The sequence below is a fragment of the Pectinophora gossypiella genome, chromosome 27 (genome assembly GCF_024362695.1).
Source record: "Pectinophora gossypiella chromosome 27, ilPecGoss1.1, whole genome shotgun sequence".
Lineage (NCBI taxonomy): Eukaryota > Metazoa > Arthropoda > Insecta > Lepidoptera > Gelechiidae > Pectinophora > Pectinophora gossypiella.
This window is the reverse complement of record NC_065430.1, coordinates 2,115,413-2,142,829: the sequence shown is the minus strand read 5'-3', so window position 1 is coordinate 2,142,829 and position 27,417 is coordinate 2,115,413. Positions and strand designations below refer to the sequence as shown.

The following is a 27,417-nucleotide window of genomic DNA, read 5'->3' as shown; positions in this document are numbered from 1 at the left end:
CTACAGGTTAGTGACATTCTAAGGAAAACTTTTTGGGATGATACTGAGTTGATCAAGTGGAATTTTCCGTCGCAAAAGTATGGAACTAAAATAATTTAAAAAAAAACTAAAATTATCAGGAAATCCCACTTGTTATCGACTCAGAATCATAGTCTGAATCATCCCCCAACGTTTTCGTTACGGTTTCAGTAACACCCGTACATACTGCAAGTGTACGGCCGACTAATATGTATGCACTTTGAAACCATGTCACATTAACTTTTTTGCAAATGAAACCGTAAGTCTCATTAAATGTCAAATATGATAGTGCGACAAGGTTCTAAAGTGGGTACGTGATATTGCTCATGACTGTACGTGGTGTAAGTGACATCGTAACGAATACTGAGGATGATTCAGCTTATGACTCGGATTTAATATCAAGTGGAATTTTCCATCACAAAATTATAGAATTAAAAAAAAAAACAAATCATGAATTTAGCGGCGGGGTGGCCCTTGGGCCGCCAACATGTTTATTTAAATAGGTATTCTATTTCTCGTGTTTTGTATTTTTGTTCTTTTTCCTGTTTGTGCAATAAAGTATTTGTCATGTATGAATTTATACTTAGTGTTTATGCTTTATTATATTCTGTATAAATAGTTATGCCTAATGTATTTTACGCGATTAGGAATAGTAAATATATGCCATGCAAATTTATGACATAAAATTTTATGCAACAAAATAGGGAACCCATGTAAAGACACAAATAAAACACCAAATATAATGTGAACTTTTCTATTTTAATATAATTTCTGCCTCAAGTATGTACATGCTAGCCACTAGGCAATGTTACCTTCATTTAGACGCAGCGACCGATATTAGACCAGAAAAATACTTAACACTTTATATAAACCATCGGTAACCCAAACCGCAAGTATTTAGTTGGTACAAACACTGTAGAAAATCGACCTGCGAAATCGGAGTGGGCCTTACAAAAACCGAGGTTTAAAAACCTTAATTTAATTCCATACAAAAGGTTACATTTTTCTTCCGTTCCACTTACGGTCACGAGTACTAATATGTATACACTTTGAAACCATGTCACATTAACTTTTTTGACAAATTAAACCGTTAGTCTCAATAAATGTCAAATATGATAATGCGACAGGGTTCTAAAGTGGGTACATTATATTGCTCATGACTGTGCAACTAAACGTAACATGATCAGTGACACATCTGTCGTCTCCTTCGTACTAATCTTTTTACCTGTTAGTGCGAAAGAGACGAGAGTATTAAGGGCAATCTACCCGGTATTTTGGTAAAATTCCCAATTCAAAACATCGGATAGATTAGCCATCAGAGAAGGTAAAAAAATGATTATAAAAGGGTATTTATCCAAAATACCGGGTAAATTGTCTTCTATAGACAAGAGATTTCTCTTTCGCACTCGCCGATGTTCACTATCTCTGTCCCATTCTGATCATACTACGTTTTACAGGTTAAACTTATTCAGCAAACAGTTTATTAGACAAAAAAAGGCCAACTGGCCGGGAGTTAGTGACATCGTAACGAATACTGCAGGATGATTCAACTCATGATTCCGAGTTAATATCAAGCGGAATTGTCCGTTACAAAATTAAAAAAAGAAATGTAATGTTCTTTTTTAAAATTATTTTCAGTAGGTAACATAGTTTTACGACAGAAAATTCAACTTGATATCAACTGAGTCATGGTTTGATCATTCCAAAAAGTTTTCGTTACGATGTCACTAACACCCTGTATAGATGCCGGCGTGAGTTGTACCTTTGACATATTTACTTGTTTATAAATTCATAAACTTAAAAATAACAAAAGAGTTGACTCTGACGTAATTTTAGTTCGACATATCCAAAAATAGTCCGCCCTCTAGCACTAAGGGTAAGTGAAATACGGCTCTATTTTCAGAGTTGTCAATCTAAAATAAAATTACTGTCATCCGGAGTCGACACATACGACGCATAAAATTATTTAAAGGTGCTGATAAACTTGAGCATTCACTTGTAATGGGCATTTGTGCGAATGTTACGATACGAGAACATTTCAGTGAGCGTTCTATCGAGCGTTCTTGCCCGTGAAAACGTTCATAGCAATGTGTGGCTCTATGCTTGGCTTGTCTCGTTGTTCAGTTCGACAAATGTAAAAAACGGCGAATGCTCGATGTTCTAACAGCCTCCGTGGTCTAGTGGTTAAAGCGTTAGGCTCACGATCTGGAGGTCCGGGTTCGATTCCCGATGGGGACATTGTCGAAATCACTTTGTGACACTGTCCTTTGTTTGGTAAGGACTTTTCAGGCTTGAATCACCTGATTGTCCGAAAAAGTAAGATGATTTCCGTGCTTCGGAGGGCACGTTAAGCCGTTGGTCCTGGCTGTTAGCCGTAAAAAACACCTCAACTAACCCACAGTGGAGCAGCGTGGTGGAGTATGCTCCATACCCCCTCCGGTTGACTGAGGGAGGCCTGTGCCCAGCAGTGGGACGTATATAGGCTGGTTATGTGTGTTGTGTGCTCGAAGTTCTGTTACAAGTGAATGCTCAAGTCTATCAGCACCTCTATATGACATTGAATAAAATTACCAAAACGATTATTTTGAATCGATTTTTCTCCAGCCATAGACTAAATCGTTAACATTTTGTCTCGAATTAGGAATTAAGGTAAAGTGTTATGAGGGCTCATAATCATGCCTTATGAATATCTATGACAAAGTAAAGTATTATGCCTAAAGTAAGTTATTTTAAGTTATGTAGAGGTATTATTGTGTTTTGTTTTATATTTGTATCTGAATCTTTTGTAATAAGTAAAGTATATGCCTATTAAATACAAAAGCGGGTTAAAAAGGCCGAATCATCTACACTGCCCAAAATGGCTACATCGGTTTCTCGACGTAAACGTTTATCTGACAGTAATTTAATCGAGTTAGGGAAAATGACAAACTTATCGATTGCGACAAAACTTATCGACTCGATCGATAATTTTATCACGGTGCGCGTGTTTAGAGATGGTGATATTACGATCAAAAACCACGTACCGCGGGCCTGTTCTATAAACATTACCAGTGTAATTCCAAAACGAAGACGAAAATATAAACTATATTTAAAATATAGACCGTACCACTTACGAAATACCGCGTCTACTGTCGCAGATTCTGCATGGAATAGACTAGGTTCCAACTAGTCAAACCAGTTACTTTTTACTAAACGTCAAAACACGAAACTGCTATGGAATATGTATGAAAAGCGACCTGTGACGTCATAGAAAAGTGACAAAATGTCGCGCTACGAAAGAAGTAGACGGATTTTAATGGAACTAATTGGCAAGCCACAATAATTGCGTAGTTTCAAAGGTCAAAGATACATTAAATAATGTAATTTTGATTAGGTACTAAATAAAGACAGATCTAAAGGTGACAAAAAAAATCTTTTTTCTATTATTGCTGCTTGTCTTCCCGGGCATGTCGTAAAAACCGACAGAGGGATTGTGTCCTCTAACATGATAGACTAATGTTATGGGCGATAGGCTGATCCCTTATCACCATAAGGTTCATCATATCCAGCTTACGACATCGTATCAACAGTGGCTGCAAGTTGTCTTTGATTACTTGTGGCTCTGCCCACCCCATTAGGGATTACGGGCGTGAGTTTATGTATGTATGTTTTTTCTATTTAACTTATTATTATTATTTAATTTTAATCAAGGAAAACGTAACTATAAGTCAAGACATTTTGTCACGTTTTTCTATGACGTCACAGGCTGCTTTTTCATACAAATTCCATAGTAGTTTCGTGTTTTGACGTTTAGTAAAAAGTAACTGATTTGACTAGTCACTAAACTAGCCTATTGTAATGTTTAACTCAACTATACGTTTTGATGATGACTCAACCATAGTGCTCTAGTGAGATATGGCCCTTAGCGAATCACACTTAAATATTTTTGTGGCATACAGACTTAAAAACTCGGATCTTTCCATACAATATTTATGAAAAACAAATATATTTTGTGCCATAAATACACACGAAGGCATAGGTCGCGACGTCTAACCGCATAAAGGCCTTAAGCGAATTAAAATACAACTTACAACTAAGAAAATTAAAAAAAAACCACATAAAATGCACTTTTAAATTTGCAATGGCAATGTCAACTTGTTAAGTGGTTCTTATCGAGATTATAATAGTGTTTTTGTTGGTTCGGCTATTTATGTACGGATTAATATGTATACACTTAGGTACCTTGTCACATTAACTTTTGACAAATTGAACTGTAAGTCTCACTAAATGTCAAATATGTTAGTGCGACAGAGTCCTAAAGTGGGTACATTATATTGCTCATGACTGTACCCTAGTGGGCCGTTAGCGATATGCGCTGATTCAGGGAAATCGTCGACCGTACCGAACCCGCCGGCGTGGTCGACGATTTCCCTCAATCAGCGCTTATTACGTAAGGCGTCAGGTGTGGTGTCTGTGTAAAACGAGGTTGTTTGTATGAAATGTCCTGTGTGTGAAATCTCGACAAGGCACAAAAAAAAGATAATGTACAGAGAAAAAATTTAGTCACTTCCACAACATTGCGAACGAATATGTGAAAAGTGAGGGTAGTTTTATAAATAGACTTGTATCTCCATTAGGACTTCGTGTTCAAAATGGCTGCGTGTTGTCTTCTCATTACTTGCTCTGCCCACCCCATAGGCATTACGGGCGTGAGTTTACGTATGCACTTGTGTGTTTTCTTTACACCTGGTGAAATTGGACTATCCAAAGGTTCACACTTGGCCGGGCAAATGGAGACAATATCTCGGCAACGCTCACACAAGTCTATTCACAAATTACCCTTGTAACAACCACACATTGCTTTTAAATTTTAATCAGGCACCATTTCAAAATCACACGTTAAAAATAAAAAAAATAATAAATGCTTATTAAAAAAAGCTGAAAAATGTCTTTTGCGAAACGAAAAGGTTTCGTCTTAAAGAGGGTAGGTAGGAATGTATGGAATTAGACGACTTGGCGAAATGATTTTCGCTAACTACAAAGGGCTAGAGCGTTGGGCTCAATCTAGAGATCCGGGTTCGATTCCCGATGGGGACATTATCGAAATCTTTTTTGAGACAGCCCATTGTTTGGCTAGGTTAGGACACAGCAGGCTTGAATCACCTCTCAACCCGCAGTGGAGCAGCGTAGTGGAGTATGCTCCATATCCCCTCCGATTGTACGAGGGGAGGTCTGTGCCCAGCAGTGGGACGAATAACATTCCACCAATAACAGTCAATTATTGCAATCATCGCTTTTCCGATTACAAACGAATGCTAATTCCCATGTTCACCAATTATTAGATTCATCGGATATCAGAATTTGAATTCAGAACTAATAAAGCAGAGTTCCGAATTCAAATTCTAATAATTGATACTCATATATGATTTATCGTGTATCAGAATTTGAATTCAGAACTAACAAAGTACTTAATTCAGAATTCAAATTCTAATAATTGATGCTCATATATGATTTATCGTGTATTAGAAATTTTTTTTAGAACTAACAAAGTACTTAAGTCTGAATTCAAATTCTAATACACGTTAATTCAAGACAACAACAATTGATGAACATGGAAATTAGCATTCGTTTGGATTTGGAAGTACGATGATAATTACCAAGGGACATTGAGAAAATGTTTTAAAATGAGAATAAGTTTTAGGAACTGCTTTAAACGTCCAACTGAATTTGGACTTTTTGATTGACATTAGTGGCATTGGCATTATTTGATCCTCCATACCCCCTCCGGTTGATTGAGGGGAGGCCTGTGCCCAGCAGTGGGACGTATATAGGCTGTTTATGTATGTATGATTGACATTAGTGGTAGATAACCAAGAACCCTACCCACCCCCTTTCTATTACAGAAAGAAAGACAAAAGAAAAGACGTGTGTTCCCTTTCATACAAAATAAAATTATCGCCCTAACACGCAGTCATTATTGTGAAACGTCGCATGAATACATTTTATTTTTGTATTTAAGATACGAATACATAAAAAGAAAAATTCATCAGTATTCAATTTATTTTTTTAATTTTATTTCTTAGCATGACACAAGCTACGATCAATACAATAATGAAGTAATACGATTTGGACAGAGAAATACATTCTAGATTGACATTTCTATTAGATCCTGGAAATCCTGGTGGTGGGATCCTGTCGGAAAATTAATTTTATTTTATTTTCACTTGCCACAATTTTGCGACGAAAAATTCCACTAGATATCAACTCGGAATCATGGTCTAAATCATCCCGAAAAGTCTTCGTTACGATGTCACTAACACCCTCTATACAAGGTCAATGGTTAACGGTAACTATATTGACCTCTGGTGTTCGAAGATCTGCCTCTCTCTTGCATATCGCAAGCCAAGGATCTATAGAACTGTCAAATTAAACTGAAATCAAACAGCCCGCCAAAATCGCTACTTTTTACTTTTTAATTAACAAAACACGCGACATTCCACCATTCACAATATAAAAAAAGAAATAGTTTGTCATACCAAAAATATAATGCTACCCTCATTTAATTTTTATGTTGTACTTTTTAGATGAAGTTCACGAACTCGGCGGTGAAGGAGGAAACCCACATGGGAAATGTTAGATTTAGCTTTCTCCCTCTGGATCTTACTATAATCTATGGCCCTGAACGATTGATGAATGTGGAGGAAGCAAGAGAAGTGTGCCAGGATCCAATCAAATGGAATCCCAGTCTCTGCTTACCACGGTGGGAAAAATAACAGGACTGTATGTATATATACATACAGGGTGTTAGTGACATCGTAACAAAAACTTTGAGGGGTGATTGAGGCCATGATTCTGAGATGATATCAAGTGAAATTTTCCGTCGCAAAAGTATGGAACTGAAAATAATTTAAAAAAAAAAAAACAAAAATTTTCATGAATATTCAGACTGAAAATTCCACTTGATATCAACTCAGAATCATGGTCTGAACCATCCCCCTCAGTATTCGTTACGGTGTCACTAACACCTATACCTACTTGTATGGCTACCATATGTACTTGTGCGGGGTGTAAGTGACATCGTAACGAATACTGAGAGGGATGATTCAGCTGATTATTCTGAATTAATATCAAGTGGAATTTTCCATCGCAAAAGTATAGAATTGAAAATAATTTTAAAAAACTAAAAAAAAACATGAATTTAATATTAACTCAGAATCATGGTCTGAATCATCCCCCTGAGTATTCGTTACGATGTCACTAACACCCTGTATATGTTCTAAAACTGTTTTCGAATATATTTTATAAACCTTATAATCCGCCATGTCTGCCTATACGTCAACTCCGCCATTTTACTTTTTTTTCGTCTAAAAATTCGAGGTTTTCTTATATTTTTGATTTGACAAAAGAGACCGGTTAAATACCAGAATAAAAGTTTTTTTTTAATATCGATTTTAACCAGCCTCTAAAATCCTACCCTAGGACGCAACTACACGTCCGTCGACGTCACTAAACGTCAAACGTCACGAAACGTCATGACGTAACTACATTAAAAAAAAACAACGCCGTAAACAGTGATTAGAGTTGATTACATACACAACTTACAAATGTAATATTTGTTATTATTATTTATTAATTATAATTTTTAATCTGACCCCACTCTGACTTTTGAGCCAATTATGGTGAAAACAAGTATTTTTTTTATTTTTTAATGTTTTTTTTTATTATAAAACTCAGTAAATGTAGCTTGATTAATTTGGTACCTGGACAGAAAGATAGCGTGCAGCCAAGTGCCAAAGAGGCTTATCAGAAAAACACGAAACTTACACTGTTGTGTCCCGTTCGATTCCCGGTTTGGGCTATAAACCACTGAAATCGACTTTATGAGTTTGAAAAACATAATAACGGGTTCTTACCGCGTTTAAAGCAGGACTCCCTTTAGGGTAGTCTCATACCCATAGGGTAGTTATTATGTGTTTTAATTATGATAATAACCGCGTAAACTTTCAAATTAACCAAGTTGCACATAACCGAGTATAGTATAAACCACAGTACTATAGTTACCTGGCTCAAATCACGTCAGTCGTAAGCCCAAAAACGGCTCAAAGGCGGCTTAAAAATGACAGAGCCAGGCCCGAAATATGTACTTTTTAAAACTTATCACTGAAAAAGATAATCGGCTCAAAATTCGTTGGGATTTCGGACAATATATTTAAAAAAAGAAGTAAAACGTGAGTTATTTTTCGCGCCATCACGCAACGGACTTATATTCAGATGTATTTATTAAAAAAAAGTTTTTTTAATCGAAAATGAAGCGAGATGTTTCCGAAATTTTGTACTTATAAAAAAAAACAGCACTAATTTCGCACTAACCTTAATGTTAACGAGACGGGCCGATTTTAATGTTTCAGAAGTAATTTTAATCACGCTTTACACTTTTGCGGGGTAGACAGATAACAGGGTTCTATCATATCCGAGATAAATAACACTATTAAAATAATTAAAAACATATCACATAAAATGACATTTGATTTTGAGTTTATTATTTATAATTTGTAATTTAATAATAAAAAAAAATATTTCCAATACTACATGTAGTTGGCTGTGCCTACCCTTCTATGGAAAGAGCGTGATTATTAAAAAAACGTAAAAATCGGCCCGGATAATAATTATACGCTTTTTACGCAGTTTACAAAGCATTTTCAGCTTATGAAAAAATGTACTTTACAAACAGCTCGATCTGTATAATAACCTCCTTTTGTTCGAAGTCGGTTAAAACGTTAAAACATAGGTACTTAGGCATAAAGTAAGGAATACTACGTATAGAGTGGTAACTCTACGCCCCGCGCCGATTCGTATGGAACGTCGACCTCACCTTCTCTAGGTGTTACTTTAGTTTTAAGCGCAGACTTCTTTTTTTCTTCTTTAGATAGCGTTGGACTGGGTTTCCACCGACGCGGAGATGGGCGGAGAAGAGCGGAGATGTGCGGATTTGACCAATCACAGCGGAAAACTCTGCCTCACGGTGATTGGTCGATTCCCGCAAATCTCCGCGTCAATGGAAACGCAGCCTCAGGCGGCGCACGGTCAAAATGAGATTTATGGAGTCCGGGATGTTTGAGAAGTTAAAATTTATTTAGTTTATAAACGTAAAGATGCAACTGCAACATATTCTTTATACGTTCTATAAAAATGACTGGAAGAAATTGCCGCTTAACAATAACGCAGCGTTTTGTACTCGTATTATTTGTTCTTTATTTGTACAAAATATTGTTGTTAAGTTTGAAAAACAATCGAGCTGTTTTCATACATTTTTACAATTGTTTTCTAAATGTATTTCTTTTTAATTTTTATTTCTCTATAAGTTTTTTTTAAATTATCCATATGCCAATAAGACTGCTTAAATAAGCGATTTAACTATAAAAATATTACCTTCCAACAACTCAGTCATAATTGCGGTGTCAAGCTTTCTATGTTGTTCTCTGCCGTACTATGTTGTTCTATGTCGTTCTCTGTTGTTCTATGTCACGCTTTAACGGTCATTTTTGTGTCAACTACGTTTTTTTATGTCTGTTCTTGTACTTTCTATGCCCTTCATGTATTTCGGTCAATAATTAATGTCAAGATCTTTATGTCAGTTACTGTTTTATGTACGTCCGAATACATGTTTACGCTTTTCTATGTCAATCATTTATCTTGTCTGTGTTACGCGGGTCTATGGGATCATTTTAACCTGTCTATGTGAACATTTTATTGTTGTTCTCTTACGCGGGTCTATGTGAAGATTTTAACATCTATGTCTATGTTTTACGCTTGTCTATGTGTATGTGATCCTGTCTACGTGTCCGTGCGTGTGCGCTTGCGTTTACTCGCGCAGTTTCAAGGCGTGATCCTTGATGACGCCGCCGTCGCCTTCCGAGACGAACCGCTTGCGTCCTCTGTGGGAAGAAGCGGGGACAATTAAGTTTTGGGGAGAAATGGGGATAATTAAGTAATGGGGGAGAAACGGGGAAAATTAAGTCGCGGGGGAGAAACGGGGATAATTAAGTATTGGGGGAGAAACGGGGATAATTAAGTCGCGGGGGAGAAACAGGGATAAATAAGTCGTCGGGGAGAAACGGGGTTAATTAAGTAATGGGGGAGAAACGAGGATAATTATGTAGTGGGGGAGAAACGGGGATAATTAATTAGCGGGGAGTAGCGGGGGGCATGTGTGAAGTGAAACTTTATTAGGGATTTTATTAAGTACGCCCAGTCTATACCCAGCAGTGAATGGATACAGGCTGAGTAGATAAATAGATTAAGTACGGTGCAGGCAGACTAAAAATAGTATTATGTTCTTGAAGCATAATAGTCAACTTATGCAGCATACCTGGTGGGCATACGTTTGAGCACAGTCTCGCCCAGTTTGAACTTGTTCTGGCATCGCTCCATGAACCTGTCGAGCATGATGTACGCTAGCGGCACGTCGAGCACGATGTCGTTCATGTCTTCTAGCACGCGGAGGAAGCCCTGTGCACGAGAAAAAATAATAAATATAAAAATAATGTTTATTTCTCTCACTAGCTTAGAACTTGAATACAATGGCCCCGATTCCTGCAGACATCTCTTAATTTTACTTTAAGTTAAACCTGTCATTTTCTTATCCGCCGAAAAGGAAAGGGACGGATGATTGACAGCTCTTAATTTTAGGAAGAATGAGTAAATAAATGAATAACCCGGGCGAATTTTTAAACGGTTGTTTTAGATTTGTGCTTAAAATTGACGTGTGTTCCATAAATTTTATGCTTGTCGATTACCCGTCCCTTTCCTTTTCGGCGGATAAGAAAATGACAGATATAACCTAAAATAAAATTAGATGGTATTTACAGGAATTAGCACCATTATCCAATGTATACAGGTACAGATTAATTAAGCAGATTAATAATTATAATAATGTAAAAAACCTTACTTTACACCCCCGTTGCTATGCGCCATATAATCAACAATACCTAGGCAATGGGGGTTGCCAGATCTGACGCCAACACTAGGTTTAAGATAAATTACGAAATTATGATTACTAAATAAAGACAAGATCTGAAACTAACGAAAAACTTTCTTTTTTCTATTTAACTTATTTATGAATTTCAAGAGAAATGTAACGTTTTTCCACAGCCTCCGTGGTCTAGTGGTTAGAGCGTTAGGCTCACGATCTGGAGGTCCGGGTTCGATTCCCGATGGGGACATTGTCGAAATCACTTTGTGAGACTGTCCTTTGTTTGGTAAGGACTTTTCAGGCTTGAATCACCTGATTGTCCGAAAAAGTAAGATGATTCCGTGCTTCGGAGGGCACGTTAAGCCGTTGGTCCCGGCTATTAGCCGTAAAAACACCTCCACCAACCCGCATTGGAGCAGCGTGGTGGAGTATGCTCCATACCCCCTCCGGTTGATTGAGGGGAGGCCTGTGCCCAGCAGTGGGACGTATATAGGCTGTTTATGTTTATGTATGTAACGTTTTTCTATGACGTCTCTGGTTGCTTTTTGATACAAATTCTGTAGTAATTATGTCTTTTGACTAGTTGGAAACTAGCTTATTGGGATATAGTCTGAGCTGGCACTCACCCGGTCCATCTGATCTGGCGATACAATAACGCACCGCCTCAGCTCGGCGAGGAACGTACACAGCTGCTCTTCCACCGAGGAGTTGATCGTTTCCACTGCTAGCAGCACTGTCTGCGGGCGACAACAACAATCAACAACCACAATCAACAACAACAATCAACAACAACAATCAACAACAACAATCAACAACAACAATCAACAACAACAATCAACAACAACAATCAACAACAACAATCACCAACAACAATCTATCGGGGGGTCCTTCATTTGCATATATAGGTACATTATATAGTCACTTAGACCCACACCAATTATTGTTCTGACTATAACTAATCAGGAGGAAGTCACGAAAGTAAAAACACTTAGTGAGTTTAGAATCTGTATTGTCTAGTAAAATTGGCCGAGGTTTTTCTTGCAGCTTCTTTTCCCCGGCTATACAGGTTGTGAGAAGCTGCAGTAGTTTTAGGCGGATGAGACGTTCGTTATGTAAAAATTGACGATTCAAAGTGTAACTATGTTACCTACTGAATAAAGATATATTTGAATTTGTGACGTCTGTATGTTACGTCTGACGCCCGTACGATTGAAGACTAAAGTAAGACCGAGGGGGTGAGGTAAACCTAGCTCAGCCGCTGGTGGGGAGCGGAGAGTTGCCGTTCTATACGTAGTATTATTCGTTATTCTATGTTCATGGTCTGCTTCTCACCTCGTACACCAGCTCGTGGTGGAAATGCGGCACCTCGAGCTCTCGCACGCAGCGCATGGCCTCGGCGAGGTCACCACTTGTCAGGTACTCCTTCAGCAGCAGCTGGATCTGTCTGATCAACCACTTGACTGGCCTGATGGTGAACAAACAAGATCAGGTTAGCAACTTAGTACAAAATGGGTCACATCTTCTAAACGCAAAAGTAAGGAATTGAAAATAGAGACTAAAATTTTATGTAATTTTGCGACGGAAAATTCCACTTAATGTCAACTCAGAATCATGGTCTGAATCTGAATCATTTTTTTTTTAGTTTTAAGTTATTGTTGGAATACTTTTGCGGTGCCCTTACAGGGTGTCACATGTTTGTACATTGTTTACTTATAAGAACTGTAAGCCACCATGTGACATGCAATAAATAAATAAATCATCCCCCTATGTGTTCGTAATGGTGTTACTAACACCCATACGCACTTGTATGGTACTTACTTATACGGGGTGTAAGTGTCATCGTAACGAATACTGAGGGGGATGATTCAGACCATTACTCAGAGTTAATATCATGAATTTTGCGACGGAAAGTTCCACTTGATATTAACTCAGAATAATGAACTGAATCATCCCCCTCAGTATTCGTTACGATGTAACTAACGCCCCGTACTGTTACAAGTAAGATTGGGCTTACCTGATGCCGCCTCCGACTCCCCAGATATTGTCCAATCTGACTAGTCCCTGCTTCATTGACAGGAGGGTCTCCGCCCTGTGGATTGCTTGTCTGAAACAAGTAATACTTGTATAAGATTATCGCCTAATGTACACTTCGCAAAATGACCATTTCGCATAATGTACACTTCGCAATACGACCACTCCGCATAATGTACACTTCGCAAAACGACCATTTCGCAAAATGTACACTTCGCAAAACGACCATTTCGCAAAATGTACACTTCGCAAAACGACCATTTCGCATAATGTACACTTCGCAATACGACCACTCCGCATAATGTACACTTCGCAAAACGACCATTTCGCAAAATGTACACTTCGCAAAAAATCATTTCACAAAATGACCACTGCGGATTTCGTCTAGTAAATTTTTGTTTCCTGGAAGCTGTCTAGAGCAATAAGGCCGCCCAAGTTGTACTGTATTCATGTATGTATGTATGATTGTTAAAACTAAGTTCTGTGCAACTGTGTGTATTTGATGTGGTGTTGCAAAATGTACCCTTGATTTGAGAATAATTTCTAAACATAATGGCCCCGATTCCTCTTTGACTTTGATTGACTCTACTATATAATCTAGAAATAGAAACCAGTCTAAGATGATCAAAAAACAATCTCATTTTACTTTTCCACTCAAGTTCGCCTTCAGCTCATCTGCTCATAGTAACACAAACGGACGCTTACTGATTGCAGATATAACTCAAAAAAAAAAAAAAAAACTTATTTTCGAATTTAATTTATGAATTTAATTCAAATTGAAACTTTTATTTCGGTATTTTTTTTTACATCCATAGTTGTTAGTAAATAACTTATGAACTATGTTAGTAACATCGAAATACAAAAATTATGCGAAACATCAAACAGTCTTGTCTGTCAGACAACATATTCAGGAAAAATGAGTATGGTCACGAGCACTAACATGTGTACACTTTGAAACCATGTCACATTAACTATTTGACAAATTAAACCGTAAGTCTCATTAAATGTCAAATATGATAGTGCGACAGGGTTCTAAAGTGGGTACATGATATTGCTCACGTTCGACCACTTTTGGTGATGACGTCACAGGACAGTATTTCCATATAAACTTCAAAGAAAATTCGTAAAAAGTATGTCATTTGACAAGGTTTCAAGTAGCCTGTAGATGAATGAACTTACTTAGCGGGCGGGTTGAGTTCCAGCTTGGCTTGAGTCTGCACGAACCGCGGCGGCAGGCAGTCATCAGCAACACAGCGGGCGATAAAGTTGGACAACAATATCGGCGCGTCGGGCGTGTCCAGGATTAAGTCCGGCAGCCGAGCCAGCAGCCGCTCGAACGCTGGGAGGTAGAAACATTTATCAACTTGTGGAGTGAGTACTTCGATCTTCTTCTATCGTGTGGGTTGTGAGGTGGAATACCAACCTCAGCGACCCTGTGTGTGTCAGGGTTATTATTGAGCCGCCAAATGGTCATGTACCGATTACTCACTTACATCAGTAAGTAGTCGAATAGTGAGCCGTGTCAGGGGCCTTTGGCGGCTCAATAATAACCCTGACACCAGGGTTGATGTGGTTGGTAATTCACCTCACAAACCCACACGATAGAAGAAGAAGTAAGTAGTAACCGGGACCAACGGCTTAGCGTGCCTTCCTAAGCACGGATCATCTTACTTTCGGACAATCAGGTGATCAGCCTGTAATGTCCTAACCAAACTAGGGACCACAAAGTGATTTTTGTGATATGTCCCCACAGGGATTCGAACCCGGGACCTCCGGATCGTGAGTACAACGCTCAACCACTGGACCACAGAGGCCGTCATGCTATGGACACACCCCGGACACTTCATACAAACAACCTCGTTTTACACAGACACCACACATTGACATTATCGTACACGCGCATCTGTGCAACGTCTAACACCATACGATTCAAGTCTAAACTATGTTCGAGGGGGGGGGGGGGGGGGGGTGAGGTAAACCTAGCTCACACGCTGGTGCGGAGCGGAGAGTTGCTGTTCTATACGGAGTATTCCTTATTCTATAATTAAAGCACATAATAACGGGTTCTTACCGCGTTTAAATGGGGATATGATACTCCCGATATTTCGACACTGTTGCAAGTGCCATGATCACGGGGTGACTGATGAGATTGGAGTGGAGTAGGTAGATCCATAATTTTCTACGGGCAGACATAGATATGTCTGACAGATGTCTACCCTCTTTCTTTGCCGCTTGTTTATGTTTTTGATATTTTTGTTACGAGGATAAACAAAATGCTTACCATATCCTATATCCTTGGCGGAAAACACGCGGCCGTAGAGATCGGAGATGAGCACGGAGGCCATCTCGCAATGGGAGGGCTTATGGTCTAGAGCAATCTCTATGATCGTCTCGCAAACCTGTGGGAGATACAATGATTTTAATTCGCAAATGTCATGATTATTTTTGTATTTTTTTAACAGGATATATACGCCCCACTGCTGGGCACACGCTATGCAGAAGTGAAGGCCTTTTATAATGTTATTTGAAATTTATAGACATAAATAGCCTATATACGTCCCACTGCTGGGCACAGGCTTCCCCTCAATTAACCGGAGGGGGTATGCAACATACACCGCGATGCTCAGTGGAGCAATTCAGCAATTCTATACTTTTGCGATGGAAAATTCCATTTGATATTGACTCAGATTAATGAGCTGAATCACCCCTCTCAGTATTCGTTACGATGTCACCTACACCCCGTACAAGTACATACAGGTAGCCATACAAGTAGGTATCAACTCAGAATCATGGCCTGAATCATCCCTAAAAGTTTTCGTTACGATATCACTCATCATCAATTTAAGAGCCACACTCTTGTCGGTGCAGCATTTTCCATGCTACTTTTTTAGGGAAAAATAGGGCAGTGATTACCCTCTTGCCTTCCGCCCCGCAGTACTCTGTATGACGCAAGTGGGATGGCGCCCAGAGTAGTCTATTACAAAGCCGTACTAGGATTCCTGTTCTCCGCCTCTGAATAGTACTGACAGTTACTGCTGCCCTCTGTCAGGTTCCAGGTTACAGTCCCTGTGACTTGGCCCTTCCGTCCTGCATTGCCGTACCGATGGCTCCCATCTTCGCCTCTGCAACCGGTGTTCACCCGTATCCCTGGGCAAGGGTTCTACGTTATACCCCGTAGGTGTGGGTCCCTATTCGAAGTCTGCCACCATCTCACTCCGGCCTACTGAAGTAAGAGGCGCCCACCCCCGTGGCAAGTTCGCGCCGAACAGGAATTGCCCCAGTGGAGGGCAGAGAAGATGTCTCTGTCCCCCCTTGGGCCGGGTTAATGGTGTTGTATGGAACCAAGACCAAAGGCCAACCCTATATTCTCGTTCAACTGTGACTTTAAGTGCCAATTAATAAACTGTTTAATGTTCGACTCCTGTCTTACTATTACTCCTGTGGTACGGTCACGAGCATTAATATGTATACACTTTGGTACCATGTCTGGGTGAGAGCCTTCAGCGCTCCCCATTTGTCCGGCCAAGTAGTTAATGCCATCTGCGGCAAATCTACAATAAGTCACGTCAAAAAAAAGGTACCATGTCACATTGACTCTTTTGACAATGGCGAACTGTAAGTCTCACTAAATGTCAAATATGTTAGTGCGACAGAGTCCTAAAGTGGGTACATGACTGTATTACTCTGCCGGCACGTCGGGACTCCGGGCCTTCACCTCCACCCGTCGTGCCGCAACTGTACGCATATTGTGTTGTGTGCCTCACCAGGTGGCTTCTCTTGGCTGTGACAAATTCGAGCAGGTCCTCGGCGGCCGCGTTGGTGTCGCCATGCTCGAAGTACTCCAGGATCACCGGCTCCGACTTGCGCTGCGGAAGAACAGAGCAATATTCAATAGGCTAGTTTCCAACTAGTCAAAACAGTCACTTTTTATTAAACGTCGTGAAATTACTATGGCTTATTAATGTAAACTGTTACTGGCAATAAATTTGTTTTATTCTTATTCTTCTTATTCTATGGAAAATTATATCTTTTTCTAATTACTACAATCATTTTAGAATTTTTATTGCTTAAGTCCCATGTAATAAGAGCCTATTGCCATTAACCGGGCACGAATCCTGGAAACCACGTGATATTTGCAATGTTTGATTGCAATAGCAAACTATACATTGTTTTAAGTTTACGCGGTTATTATCATAATTAAAACACATAATAACGGGTTCTTACCGCGTTTAAATGTGTGTGTGTGTGTGTGTGTTCTCCAATCTCATCAGTCATCCCGTGATTATGGCACTTGCAACAGTGTCGAAATATCGGGAGTCTCATATCCCCATTTAAACGCGGTAAGAACCCGTTATTATGTGTTTTAATTATAATAGCAAACTATACAGTAACAATAGGAAACTGTCATTCTTTTGCATGCGCGGGTGCGCGTACGCCGCGCATAGTGAACGGGTCAGTGACTCGCGCTGGCATTTGTTCATTCACATCGCATCGTGGGCTGTATGCAGTTTTGCAGAGTGCGGGCAACAGTGTTTTTCTTATTGCACATGTCAGAAGTGTACCTCTGTTTACCCCTTCGGGGATACAGGCGTGATGCTAAGTTACGTCGAACTAAAAGTCACTTAGCGTGATCATTCTTATTCTTCTTCTTATGGTGTGGGTTGTGAGGTGGAATACCAACCTCATCAACCCTGGTGTCAGGGTTACTATTAAGCCGCCAAACGCCCCTGACATGGCTCATGTAACGACTACTTACTTTCTTACATCAGTAAGTAGTAACCGGGACCAACGGCTTAACGTGCCTTCCGAAGCACACGGATCATCTTACTTTCGGACAATCAGGTGATTAGCCTGTAATGTCCTCACCAAACTAGGGACCACAAAGTCATCTTTGTGATATGTCCCCACCGGGAATCGAACCCAGGACCTCTGGATCGTGAGCCCAACGCTCAACAACTGGACTACGGGGGTCGTTCTTATTACTACCATTGTATAAGAAGACCTCGAGAAGGTCGGTGGCGCAGCGGTAAACGCGCTCGGTCGACTTGTCGACCGTTTACCGTCGACTTGGTCGATTGTTGAAGTTAAGCAACTTTCGCAAAGGCCGGTCATAGGATGGGTGACCATAAAAAAAAAGTTTTCATCTCGAGCTCCTCCGTGCTTCGGAAGGCACGTTAAGCCGTTGGTCCCGGCTGCATTAGCAGTCGTTAATAACCACCAATCGGCACTGAGCCCGCGTGATGGTTTAAGGCCCGATCTCCCTATCCATCCATAGGGAAGGCCCGTGCCCCAGCAGTGGGGACTAGGTATGCTCAAAACTGACAGCTAGCATTTCAAGGTAAGCCCAGCTGACGTCATCCAACCCTGCGTTGCCATTTCGAAAAAAACAAATTACCCACGTCCAATGTTTTTAATTTACTTTGCAAAAAAATTGTACTTTTAGTAAAAGATTTACGTACAGTTTTAACGAATTTTATATATATGACAATTAACGTCCTTGAAATGTTGGAGATACCAATTGAATGGTAACACTTACGTCATCAATGGGATAACAATGGCGGCTTGTCATAGGATTGAGCATACCTGGTCTTATACCATTATTACTACTACGCCACGGTTTGTATTAGCATGTTGTTTACTATCGCACGCCTGTAGTCTCACTGACACAGAGCGAGGGCATTGACCTTTGCAATCAGCTGTTACAGTGCGAGCGGGCGCGAGAGAGGGAAATTATTTATTATACATACATAAACTCACGCCTGAAAGGAAGACCTAGAAGGACTCACATTGACCAAATTGGAGATTTCCTTAGAAAAGGTTCAGTACGGTCTACTCTGAACCGGCGTGCGTGTATGAAGCGATTGATGAATGTGGAGGAAGCGAGAGAAGTGTGTCAAGATCGAAGCAAATGGAATTCTACAGTCTCTGCTTACCCCGGTGGGAAATAGACGTGAGTATGTAATTATTTATTATTATTTTATATAAACATTTAGCCGTGGTCCAGTGTTTGAGCGCTGGGCTCACGATCCGGAGGTCCCGGGTTCGAATCCCGGCATGGACATATCACAAAAATTACTTTGTGGTCCCTAGTTTGTTTAGGACATTACTGGCTGATCACCAGATTATCCGAAAGTAAGATGATCCGTGCTTCGGAAGGCACGTTAAGCCGTTGGTCCCGGTTACTACTTACTGATGTAAGTAAGTAGTCGTTCATGAGCCTTGTAAAGGGGCCTTTGGCGGCTAAATAGTTACCCTGACACCAGGGTTGATGAGGTTGGTACTCCAACTCACAACCCACACGATAGAAGAAGAGCCGTGGTAGCCCAGTTGGTAGAACGCTCGACCACTTTGAGGTCGCTGGTCTTAATGTGTTTTCAATCATTTTCGAATAAATGATTGGCGGTGAAGGAAAACATGGTGAAGAAACCCACATGCCCGAGAAATGCGTTTAGGAGGTATGTGACTTAACCTGTATTGGGCTGATTTTCCCTTCGCGGGTTGGAAGGTCAGACAGACAGTCGCTTCTGTAAAGAACCGGACCTGTCATCAGGTTATCGCTGGGAAGATGATGACTTATTTTTAAGTCGCTCTCGCGTCCGCTTCCACTATAAGCGCTGCTCAAACAGCGTGGGTCGTTTGTGCAATATTTCTATCAATAAGGTTATACTGGCTATGCAGAAGTGAAGGCCCTTTACAGTGTTATTTGAAACTTATAAACATAAACAGCCTATATACGTCCCACAGCTGGGCACAGGCCTCCCCTTCTTCTATCGTGTGGATTACTTATGTGTGATTAACCTGAAGATTTTACAGGTCCGGTTTTTACAGAAGCGCCTGCCTGTCTGACCTTCCAACCCGCGAAGGGAAAACCAGCCCAATACAGGTAGGTCACATACCCCCGAAACGTTTCCTCACGACGTTTTCCTTCACCGTTGAGCACGTGATAAATATTTAAGATCCATACATGAATGCGATGCGACCTCACAGTGAGAGTCAAGCGTTCTTTTCCAACTGGGGTATCATGGCTGAAAATACTATAACTATGCGCGTAGACTGCTCCTGTATAAAACTCGTATAGAACTGTAATAAAATAATATAATGTATGAATTGTGAGAGGAAGGGGTAGACCTAGGAGAACATTTATGAAACAAATAAAAGAGAAGGTGCAGGTCGTGTCGTATCGGGAGGTGAAGGTTTTGGCGGGAAGAAGAGAGGAATGGCGATTACTCCACCGACAAGAGCGCAGCTCTTAAATAGAGAGAGAGAGAGAGAGAGAAGTATAATTGGCAGCGCATGACCTTGGGTATACACCGCCACCTGTTTACCGACAGGCCCGCGGTCATTGTGTGTTTAGGGGTTCTCGGATGAATGATAAAACCGTCTCAACGCAAAACGTAACTTTCGCAGAATGTACACTTCGCAAAACAACCATTTCGAAAAATGTACACTACGCACAACGACCACATATTGTACGAACACATGGTCGCAATAAAATGTATACTTCGCAAAACGACCATTTCGCAAAATGTACACTTAGCAAAACGACCACATTGTGTACGAACACATGGTCGCAATAGAATGTGTACTTCGCAAAACGAACGAATTTATGTTTGTGACATGCAATAAATGAATATGAATATGAATATGAACGACCATTTCGCAAAATGTACACTTAGCAAAACGACCACATTTTATACGAACGCAAAATGTTCAAGTGTTCAAAAATTCTGTGCAATAAAGTGAATTTGATTTGATTTCTAATCACAATGTTTGTATTTAATTAGCGTTCTGTAGAAAAGTTTCTAAATTTAAACATACGTTCATAAACTCACGCCTGTAATTCCCAAAGGGGTGAGCAGAGCCAAATCAAATCAAAGAAAACTTACAGCCACTGATAAAAACGAAGTGACTTTCCTACACTGTATTCGCTTCGACACCAAGGCAGATTAATGTTGCTAAATTCTAGGCTAAAATTACACGCCATTAGCAATGTCCATTAAAATATATAATAAACTTCTAAAGTACTTAAAAGATGAAACTAAAACTAATTTATTTATAAAAAATCAAAAAACAATGCTAATTAAAGAGTGCTATTATACAGTAGACGATATTTTAAATGATAAGTTTTAATTTTAATACACACTTCCTCTCTTCCCTTCAACGTTGCTGTGACCTACAGGGTCCATGTTATAGTTCCTATGCCTATGTAACACCCCATTGTACTACATGGAATGCAATAAATAATTGAGTATTAAGTATACGAAGTCCTAAGATAGATATGAAATCAGAATCATTTATTCAACGTAATTTTCATTACCATTTTCCATCGCAAAATTCATGTTTTTTTTTAACCTAACACACCCTGTATGTAGGTATGTTCAAAAAAACGATCCCAGTAGCGCGGACTGACTAATTAGTATCATTAATAAGTAATTATAATCCAATTACGTAAGAAACTTAACACGTTTCAAGACGGTTTATCGTTCGCTATTCCCTAAACGTAAACAAGATAAAAATACAAATTTATAATCTGCCTCGTCGGGACTCTCTAAGGGAGCTGTTTAAAGAAATAAACCGCCTCCATGGTCCAGTGGTTGAGCGTTGTGCTCACCATCCGGAGGTCCCGGGTTTGAATCCCAGTGGGGACAAATCACAAAAATCACTTTGTGATCCCTAGTTTGGTTAGGACATTACAGGCTCCGCCCTGTAGTTCCGGGCGCAAGAATAGGGCTACGGTACCCCCTGCCTGTCGTAAAAGGCGACTGAAAGGGGACACTGGAGACCGTGAGTGGTAAGGGCGGGGGCCCGAGCCGCTCTTCATACGGTCTCCGGGAGGGACGGCAATGTGACATGGCCTCGCATTGCCGTAAAACTGGGATGGCGTAGGGGTGGGGACCTACCCCGGGACGCGCTTTTTATAGCAGGCGCGAGGGAAGCACCGGTGCGTTCGTTAGAGATCCCGGAGCTTCCCGACATGCGCAGCAGAGGGCCATCGGAGGGGTTTTAGTCGGTAAGAGTCCGACATAACCTCGTCGTAACCAAATAAAAAAAGGACATTACAGGCTGATCACCTGATTGTCCAAAATGTAAAAAGAACCGTGCTTCGGAAGGCACGTTGAGCCGTTGGTCCCGGTTACTACTTACTGATGTAAGTATGTAGTCGTTACATGAGCCATGTCGGGGGCATTTGGCGGCTCAGTAATAACCCTGAAACCATGTTTGCACGTGAGGTACTCCACCTCACAAGCAAAACGTGCCAATCAGATTCGCCAGCGACGAAGTTATTCAATCATTTTGTTATTAAGAGTCATTGACCTCCCCCCAAGGTCCGAAGTTTCTGAACGCAGCACGGAGTTTCCGAACGGAAACATCTCAATTTATCTCTTTTGAGCATCTACAATACAATACAAATACACTTTATTGCACCAAAATAAAAAGAAATAATTACAAAAAGTCTCTTAACTAAGTACATGGCAAATGGCATCGTTTCTGAACGCAGCACGGAGTTTCCGAACGGAAACATCTCAATTTATCTCTTTTGAGCATCTACAATACAATACAATACAAATACACTTTATTGCACCAAAATAAAAAGAAATAATTACAAACATGGCAAATGGCATCTATTATACTTTTTTTTTGTACGGAATCCACAACTGGCGTACGTTGTTCAACTTGTCGATATTTTTTTTATACAATTGAATAAATATTTTGCACAGCTAACGGTATGTTTGCATAGTATAATGAGGCGAGCGAGTGTTTTACTTCAGCTAGATAATTTTAGTGGCGTGATAAAGAATTTATCGCAAAAAAAACGAGGCTGTGCGTTTTCATTGTTGATTTAATTGAAAGTTGAACAGCCGGAGAGCCGTGTAGAACGCTTGCCTCTCACTTTGAGGTCGCAGGTTCGAATCCAGCACAGGCCTAAACCAATGTATGCCGAATTTGTTTTCGAATTCATGTTTGGATCATAAATGATTATCATGTGCTCAGCGGTGAAGGAAAACGTCGTGAGGAAACGCACATTCCCGAGAAATGTAATTTTCGCGGCGCGACAAAATCAACCAAGACTGGTTCACCCTGGCTGCAAACTAACTTCACCGATGTAAAAAAAAAAAAGAAAACAAAATTTCAAATTTCGTAACACCCCTATTGTGTGCGTGAAACAGAATAATGTGTCCGAAACAGGCGGTCACTCACAATGATCTCGATGGGCTCGGCCTCCACGATGACCTGTTTGAACTCCACGTCGCCGTTGGTGATGGCCTCCGAGTCGTAGTTGGGGTCGTTGGCGTCCTCCACGTACTCCTCGAGCAGCTCAGAGCCGGGGGCGCCCCACACGCCCTTGCCACCCGCGCCGCCTGGGACAGAACACGCTTGTCAATACCATATAACATAACATAAATAGTCTATATACGTCCCACCGCTGGGCACAGGCCTCCCCTCAATCAAATGGAGGGGGTATGGAGCATACTCCACCACGCTGCTCCACTGCGGGTTGGTGGAGGTTTTTACGGCTAATAGCCGGGACCAACGGCTTAACGTGCCCTCCGAAGCACGGAATCATCTTACTTTTTCGGACAATCAGGTGATTCAAGCCTGAAAAGTCCTTACCAAACATCATTAAGGTATTCACTAGTGCTGTAGTAACATTTATCAATTAGAAGTTCTTTTATTTTTTAATAATGATTTTGTCACTTTTTTCTTCTTTTAATATGTTAGGCAGTTTATTATAAATTTGATGGACATCACATATGGGCTAGAAGAATGCAGGACCAGTCTAGATACTTAATGCAAACGTATCAACATAACCGTGAAGCTTTTAAAAAAAATCTCCTTAGCAAATGTGAGTTTATTTGTTTATAGTATGTCAATGGCTAACACGGACCCAGCCCATAGAATAAGGATTAATACTACGTATAGAACGGCAACTCTCCGCTCCCCACCAGCGGCTGAGCTAGATTTAACCTCACCCCCTCGGTCTTACTTTAGTCTTCAATCGTACGGGCGTCAGAGGTCGTCACAAACCTTCATTATTCAAAATTACTTGTTTGTGTTTTATGTGGTAAATAAATATTAACTGATTATTATAAAAGCATCTTTCGTAAGTAATACTAGCTACCTAAATAATAACGGTTAAATTAGTTATTGTAATTGGCAGCCCTCAGACGTTATACACACAGTTGCAAGTGTTGATACTGTCAATGTGTTGTGTCTGTGTAAAACGAGGTTGTTTCTATGAAGTGTCCAGGGTGTGCTTCTAGTTTAGTTTGTCCATGGTACTAGATAGATAAAGCATGTAAACATTGATAAGATAATATAATAATATTGAATACAAGAAGTACTTTTGTTTTCGTGTTGATAAGACGCGTGTAGTATTAACACAAAGGATAATACGACGTCTGGTCCCTTCCATACATTTTAGATTTAACACAGACCTAAATAACACCCCGGACCCTTCATACAAACAACCTCGTTTTACACAGACACTACACATTCTTCTTCTTCTATCGTGTGGGTTGTGAGGTGGAGTACCAACCTCATCAACCCTGGTGTCAGGGTTACTATTGAGCCGCCAAAGGCCCCTGAAATGGCTCATGTAAAGAGTTACTTACATGAATTTTGAAAAAACCAAATTTGACTTAATTTGTATGACAACTATTGATCAGGAAATCCTGGAATTTCATTGAAACCTGGCGTTGTGTTGCTGCTGAGTATGGTTCCGTTTTTACAGACTCCACAACAATTCAGAAGTGAAACGGGAGAAGTTTAATAGAACTTCCTCCTTTTTTGAAGTCGGTAAAAATTGACAACTTCAACTATATAGAAACGTGTTGTTTGAAGATTATTTTATAAATCTCTTTGATAAGACAGTCTTCAAGGTGATTTAAAACTTGCAATAACAAACGGATAGAGATAAGAAATGGGTAAGGCCCTTAAAAAAAATTAACAGACTTTTTAATATATTTTTTTTCTAACACCCACCTACCTACCTAGCTACTATTTACCTATTTTACTTACTTTTGTGTTTATGTTTGTTAGATTTTTTTTATGGAGTTCTATCTGCAATCAGTTTATTTTTAATGATATGGTTTTGAAAACCAAAACCATATCATTAAAAATAAGGAAACGGTTTATTAAATCATATATTTGGAGCATTGCACTCTATGGAAGTGAAACGTGGACTATGACACAGAGAGACAGAGAGGTTGGAAGCATTTGAGATGTGGTGTCGGCGAAGGATGGAGGGTATAAGCTGGACTGAAATAGTGCCAAATGAAAAAGTGCTGGAAAGAGTTGAAGAATAGAGAACCATATTGAAGACTATAGAGAACTGGAGAGGAAATATGATTGGCCACCTGATACGACAGGATTCATTTATAACAAACATTATAGAAGGAAAAATTGAAGGGAAGAGAGGAAGGGGTAGACCTAGGATAACATTTATGAAACAAATAAAAGAGAAGGTGCAGGTCGTGTCGTATCGGGAGGTGAAGGTTTTGGCGGGAAGAAGAGAGGAATGGCGGTTACTCCACCGACAAGAGCGCAGCTCTTAAATAGAGAGAGAGATCTGCAATCAGTAAGCGTCCATTTGCGTTACTATGAGTAGATGAGCTGAAGGGGGGACTTGTCAGCAATATGGATGTAAAACTGGCTCGGCAAAGACCTTCTTCTTTCCATTTTGCAGTTTTATGTATCTTCCGGTCAGCATACTCTTTGTTATAGGTACTTTTTTATTAACTTATCGTGATATTTTTTTAGGCACGTTAAGCCGTTGGCCCCAGCTGCATTAGCAGTCGTTAATAACCATCAATCCGCTCTGGGCCCGCGTGATGGTTTAAGGCCCGATCTCCCTATCCATCCATAGGGAAGGCCCGTGCCCCAGCAGTGGGGACGTTAATGGGCTAATGATGATAATGATATTTTTTTATAAATTAGTACTTGGTAGACAAGTATCCACTAGATAATTGATGAACCTAGTCATTGGCATAAGGCTAATGCATGTTATGGAAATATTAACTTAATTAGAATGCAATATTTATACTCTGTGACAAATTTTCTACTTAATTTGGTATGCTATATTGTGTTGAACTGCAAAATACACAATCAACAAATAAAGTAACCTAAAAAACCTTATTTAAAAGATATAAAAGAAAAACAATATCACGGCAATATTTTTAATCTGTATTCGTGCCAAATGTCACATGCGGTTTCCAAAAGTACGCAATACGAAAACAAAAGTGACCTTGAAAGTCGTCACGATTGTTTTGCACCAATAATGGCGGGTATATGTATAAAAACCTGTTTTTGATATTAATATGTACACCGCCACGTTTATAACTACAATTCTGCGATTAAAACGTGGTTGCCAAAGATAAAACGGTACGAAAATAACCTTCGGATCAAATGTTGAAAGTTGTTTACATGCAACCTGATTGCGTAATAAGTCATTCAACCTGAAGCACCTCAATAATTGACCTAAGCCGATAGCGACCCTATAAAGAACCTAGGTGGATTAGAAATTGCCGCCAATACATTTTTTCTTCGTAACTGCGCAGAACTACGTGACCTTGGATAGCGTTCGAAATACAAATACCTAACTATATACCGTAACATCCATAATATTATGTATGCGAGCGCCACCCGGCTGCGTAGTAAACAAATGTTACGAAATGCACCGCTGTTCATGTCGCTTTCTAGAAATTTCCTTTACAATTCTTCGTCAAATAAACGGCAGCATGAATAGGATTAAATGTATTTTTAGACGGAATCGGCTTACCTTTCTTCGGTAGGCCGCGTCCATGCCCGTTTCGGGGTCTGCGACTGTTTTTCCAGTTGCGGTATTTAGGCAGCGGGGTAGGCGTGCTCACGCCATCCTTGCTGTTGGTGCGGACATATTTCTTGTGTTTGCGACGAATACGCTCCGAATGCGAAGTCGCGGCGTCGCCGGCGGCGCCTTGGTCCGCGACCGGCTTCTCCGCCTCATCCACCGCCACGTTTTCGGTCTCGGAAGCGATATTCTCGACTTCCATTGCGGCGGCGAAAACCGGCGAACGCGACGCGATTCACGACAATTTACACGATGCAATATACCAATCAACCGTTTTTGTACTCTAATGAGAATCCGTCAGGAAACCCAGTAGAAACTTGGCGATTATTTCCGCAATAGGAACTGATAAACAAAGGGATACAGCGCACCGTATTTGTTTTGAGAGCGCAGCAGAGTGAAGTTGCCAAAATAACAAGCAGTGATGCCAACTGAACAGGCTTATCAATACCGGTGCGGTACTATCGTAATTCGTAGCCAATAAGTTTCTTACACAACTCGAAGTTGAGTTACTTTTGAAAATTATAGCTTTAAAATTAATTTGACGATAAGATAAATTGACAGTTTGTGTTTTCTTTTTATAAATAGG

General features: G+C 40.1%; 1 protein-coding gene across 1 annotated transcript; it reads right to left on the bottom strand.

Moving 5' to 3' along the window:
- Positions 1–5,275: 5,275 nt before the first annotated feature.
- LOC126378913 (programmed cell death protein 4) lies at positions 5,276–27,225 on the bottom strand. The gene is made up of 10 exons (XM_050027429.1): positions 26,781–27,225; positions 23,201–23,361; positions 16,765–16,866; positions 15,282–15,399; positions 14,180–14,339; positions 12,984–13,073; positions 12,302–12,434; positions 11,596–11,706; positions 10,367–10,506; positions 5,276–9,932 (listed from the first exon to the last, which is right to left on the bottom strand). Exons 1-10 carry the CDS (start codon positions 27,031–27,033, stop codon positions 9,860–9,862), a joined length of 1,341 nt encoding a protein of 446 aa, XP_049883386.1. The 5' UTR covers positions 27,034–27,225; the 3' UTR covers positions 5,276–9,859.
- Between the last annotated feature and the right edge of the window lie 192 nt (positions 27,226–27,417).

Coding starts and splice junctions, on each gene's coding strand:
- LOC126378913 (XM_050027429.1), bottom strand. CDS start 27,033: ATGGAAGTCGAGAATATCGCTTCCGAGACCGAAAACGTGGCGGTGGAT. Junction 10,507..11,595: donor CGCCAGATCAGATGGACCGG/GTGAGTGCCAGC, acceptor TCTCGTGCACAG/GGCTTCCTCCGCGTGCTAGA. Junction 9,933..10,366: donor CTCAAACGTATGCCCACCAG/GTATGCTGCATA, acceptor TTCTTCCCACAG/AGGACGCAAGCGGTTCGTCT.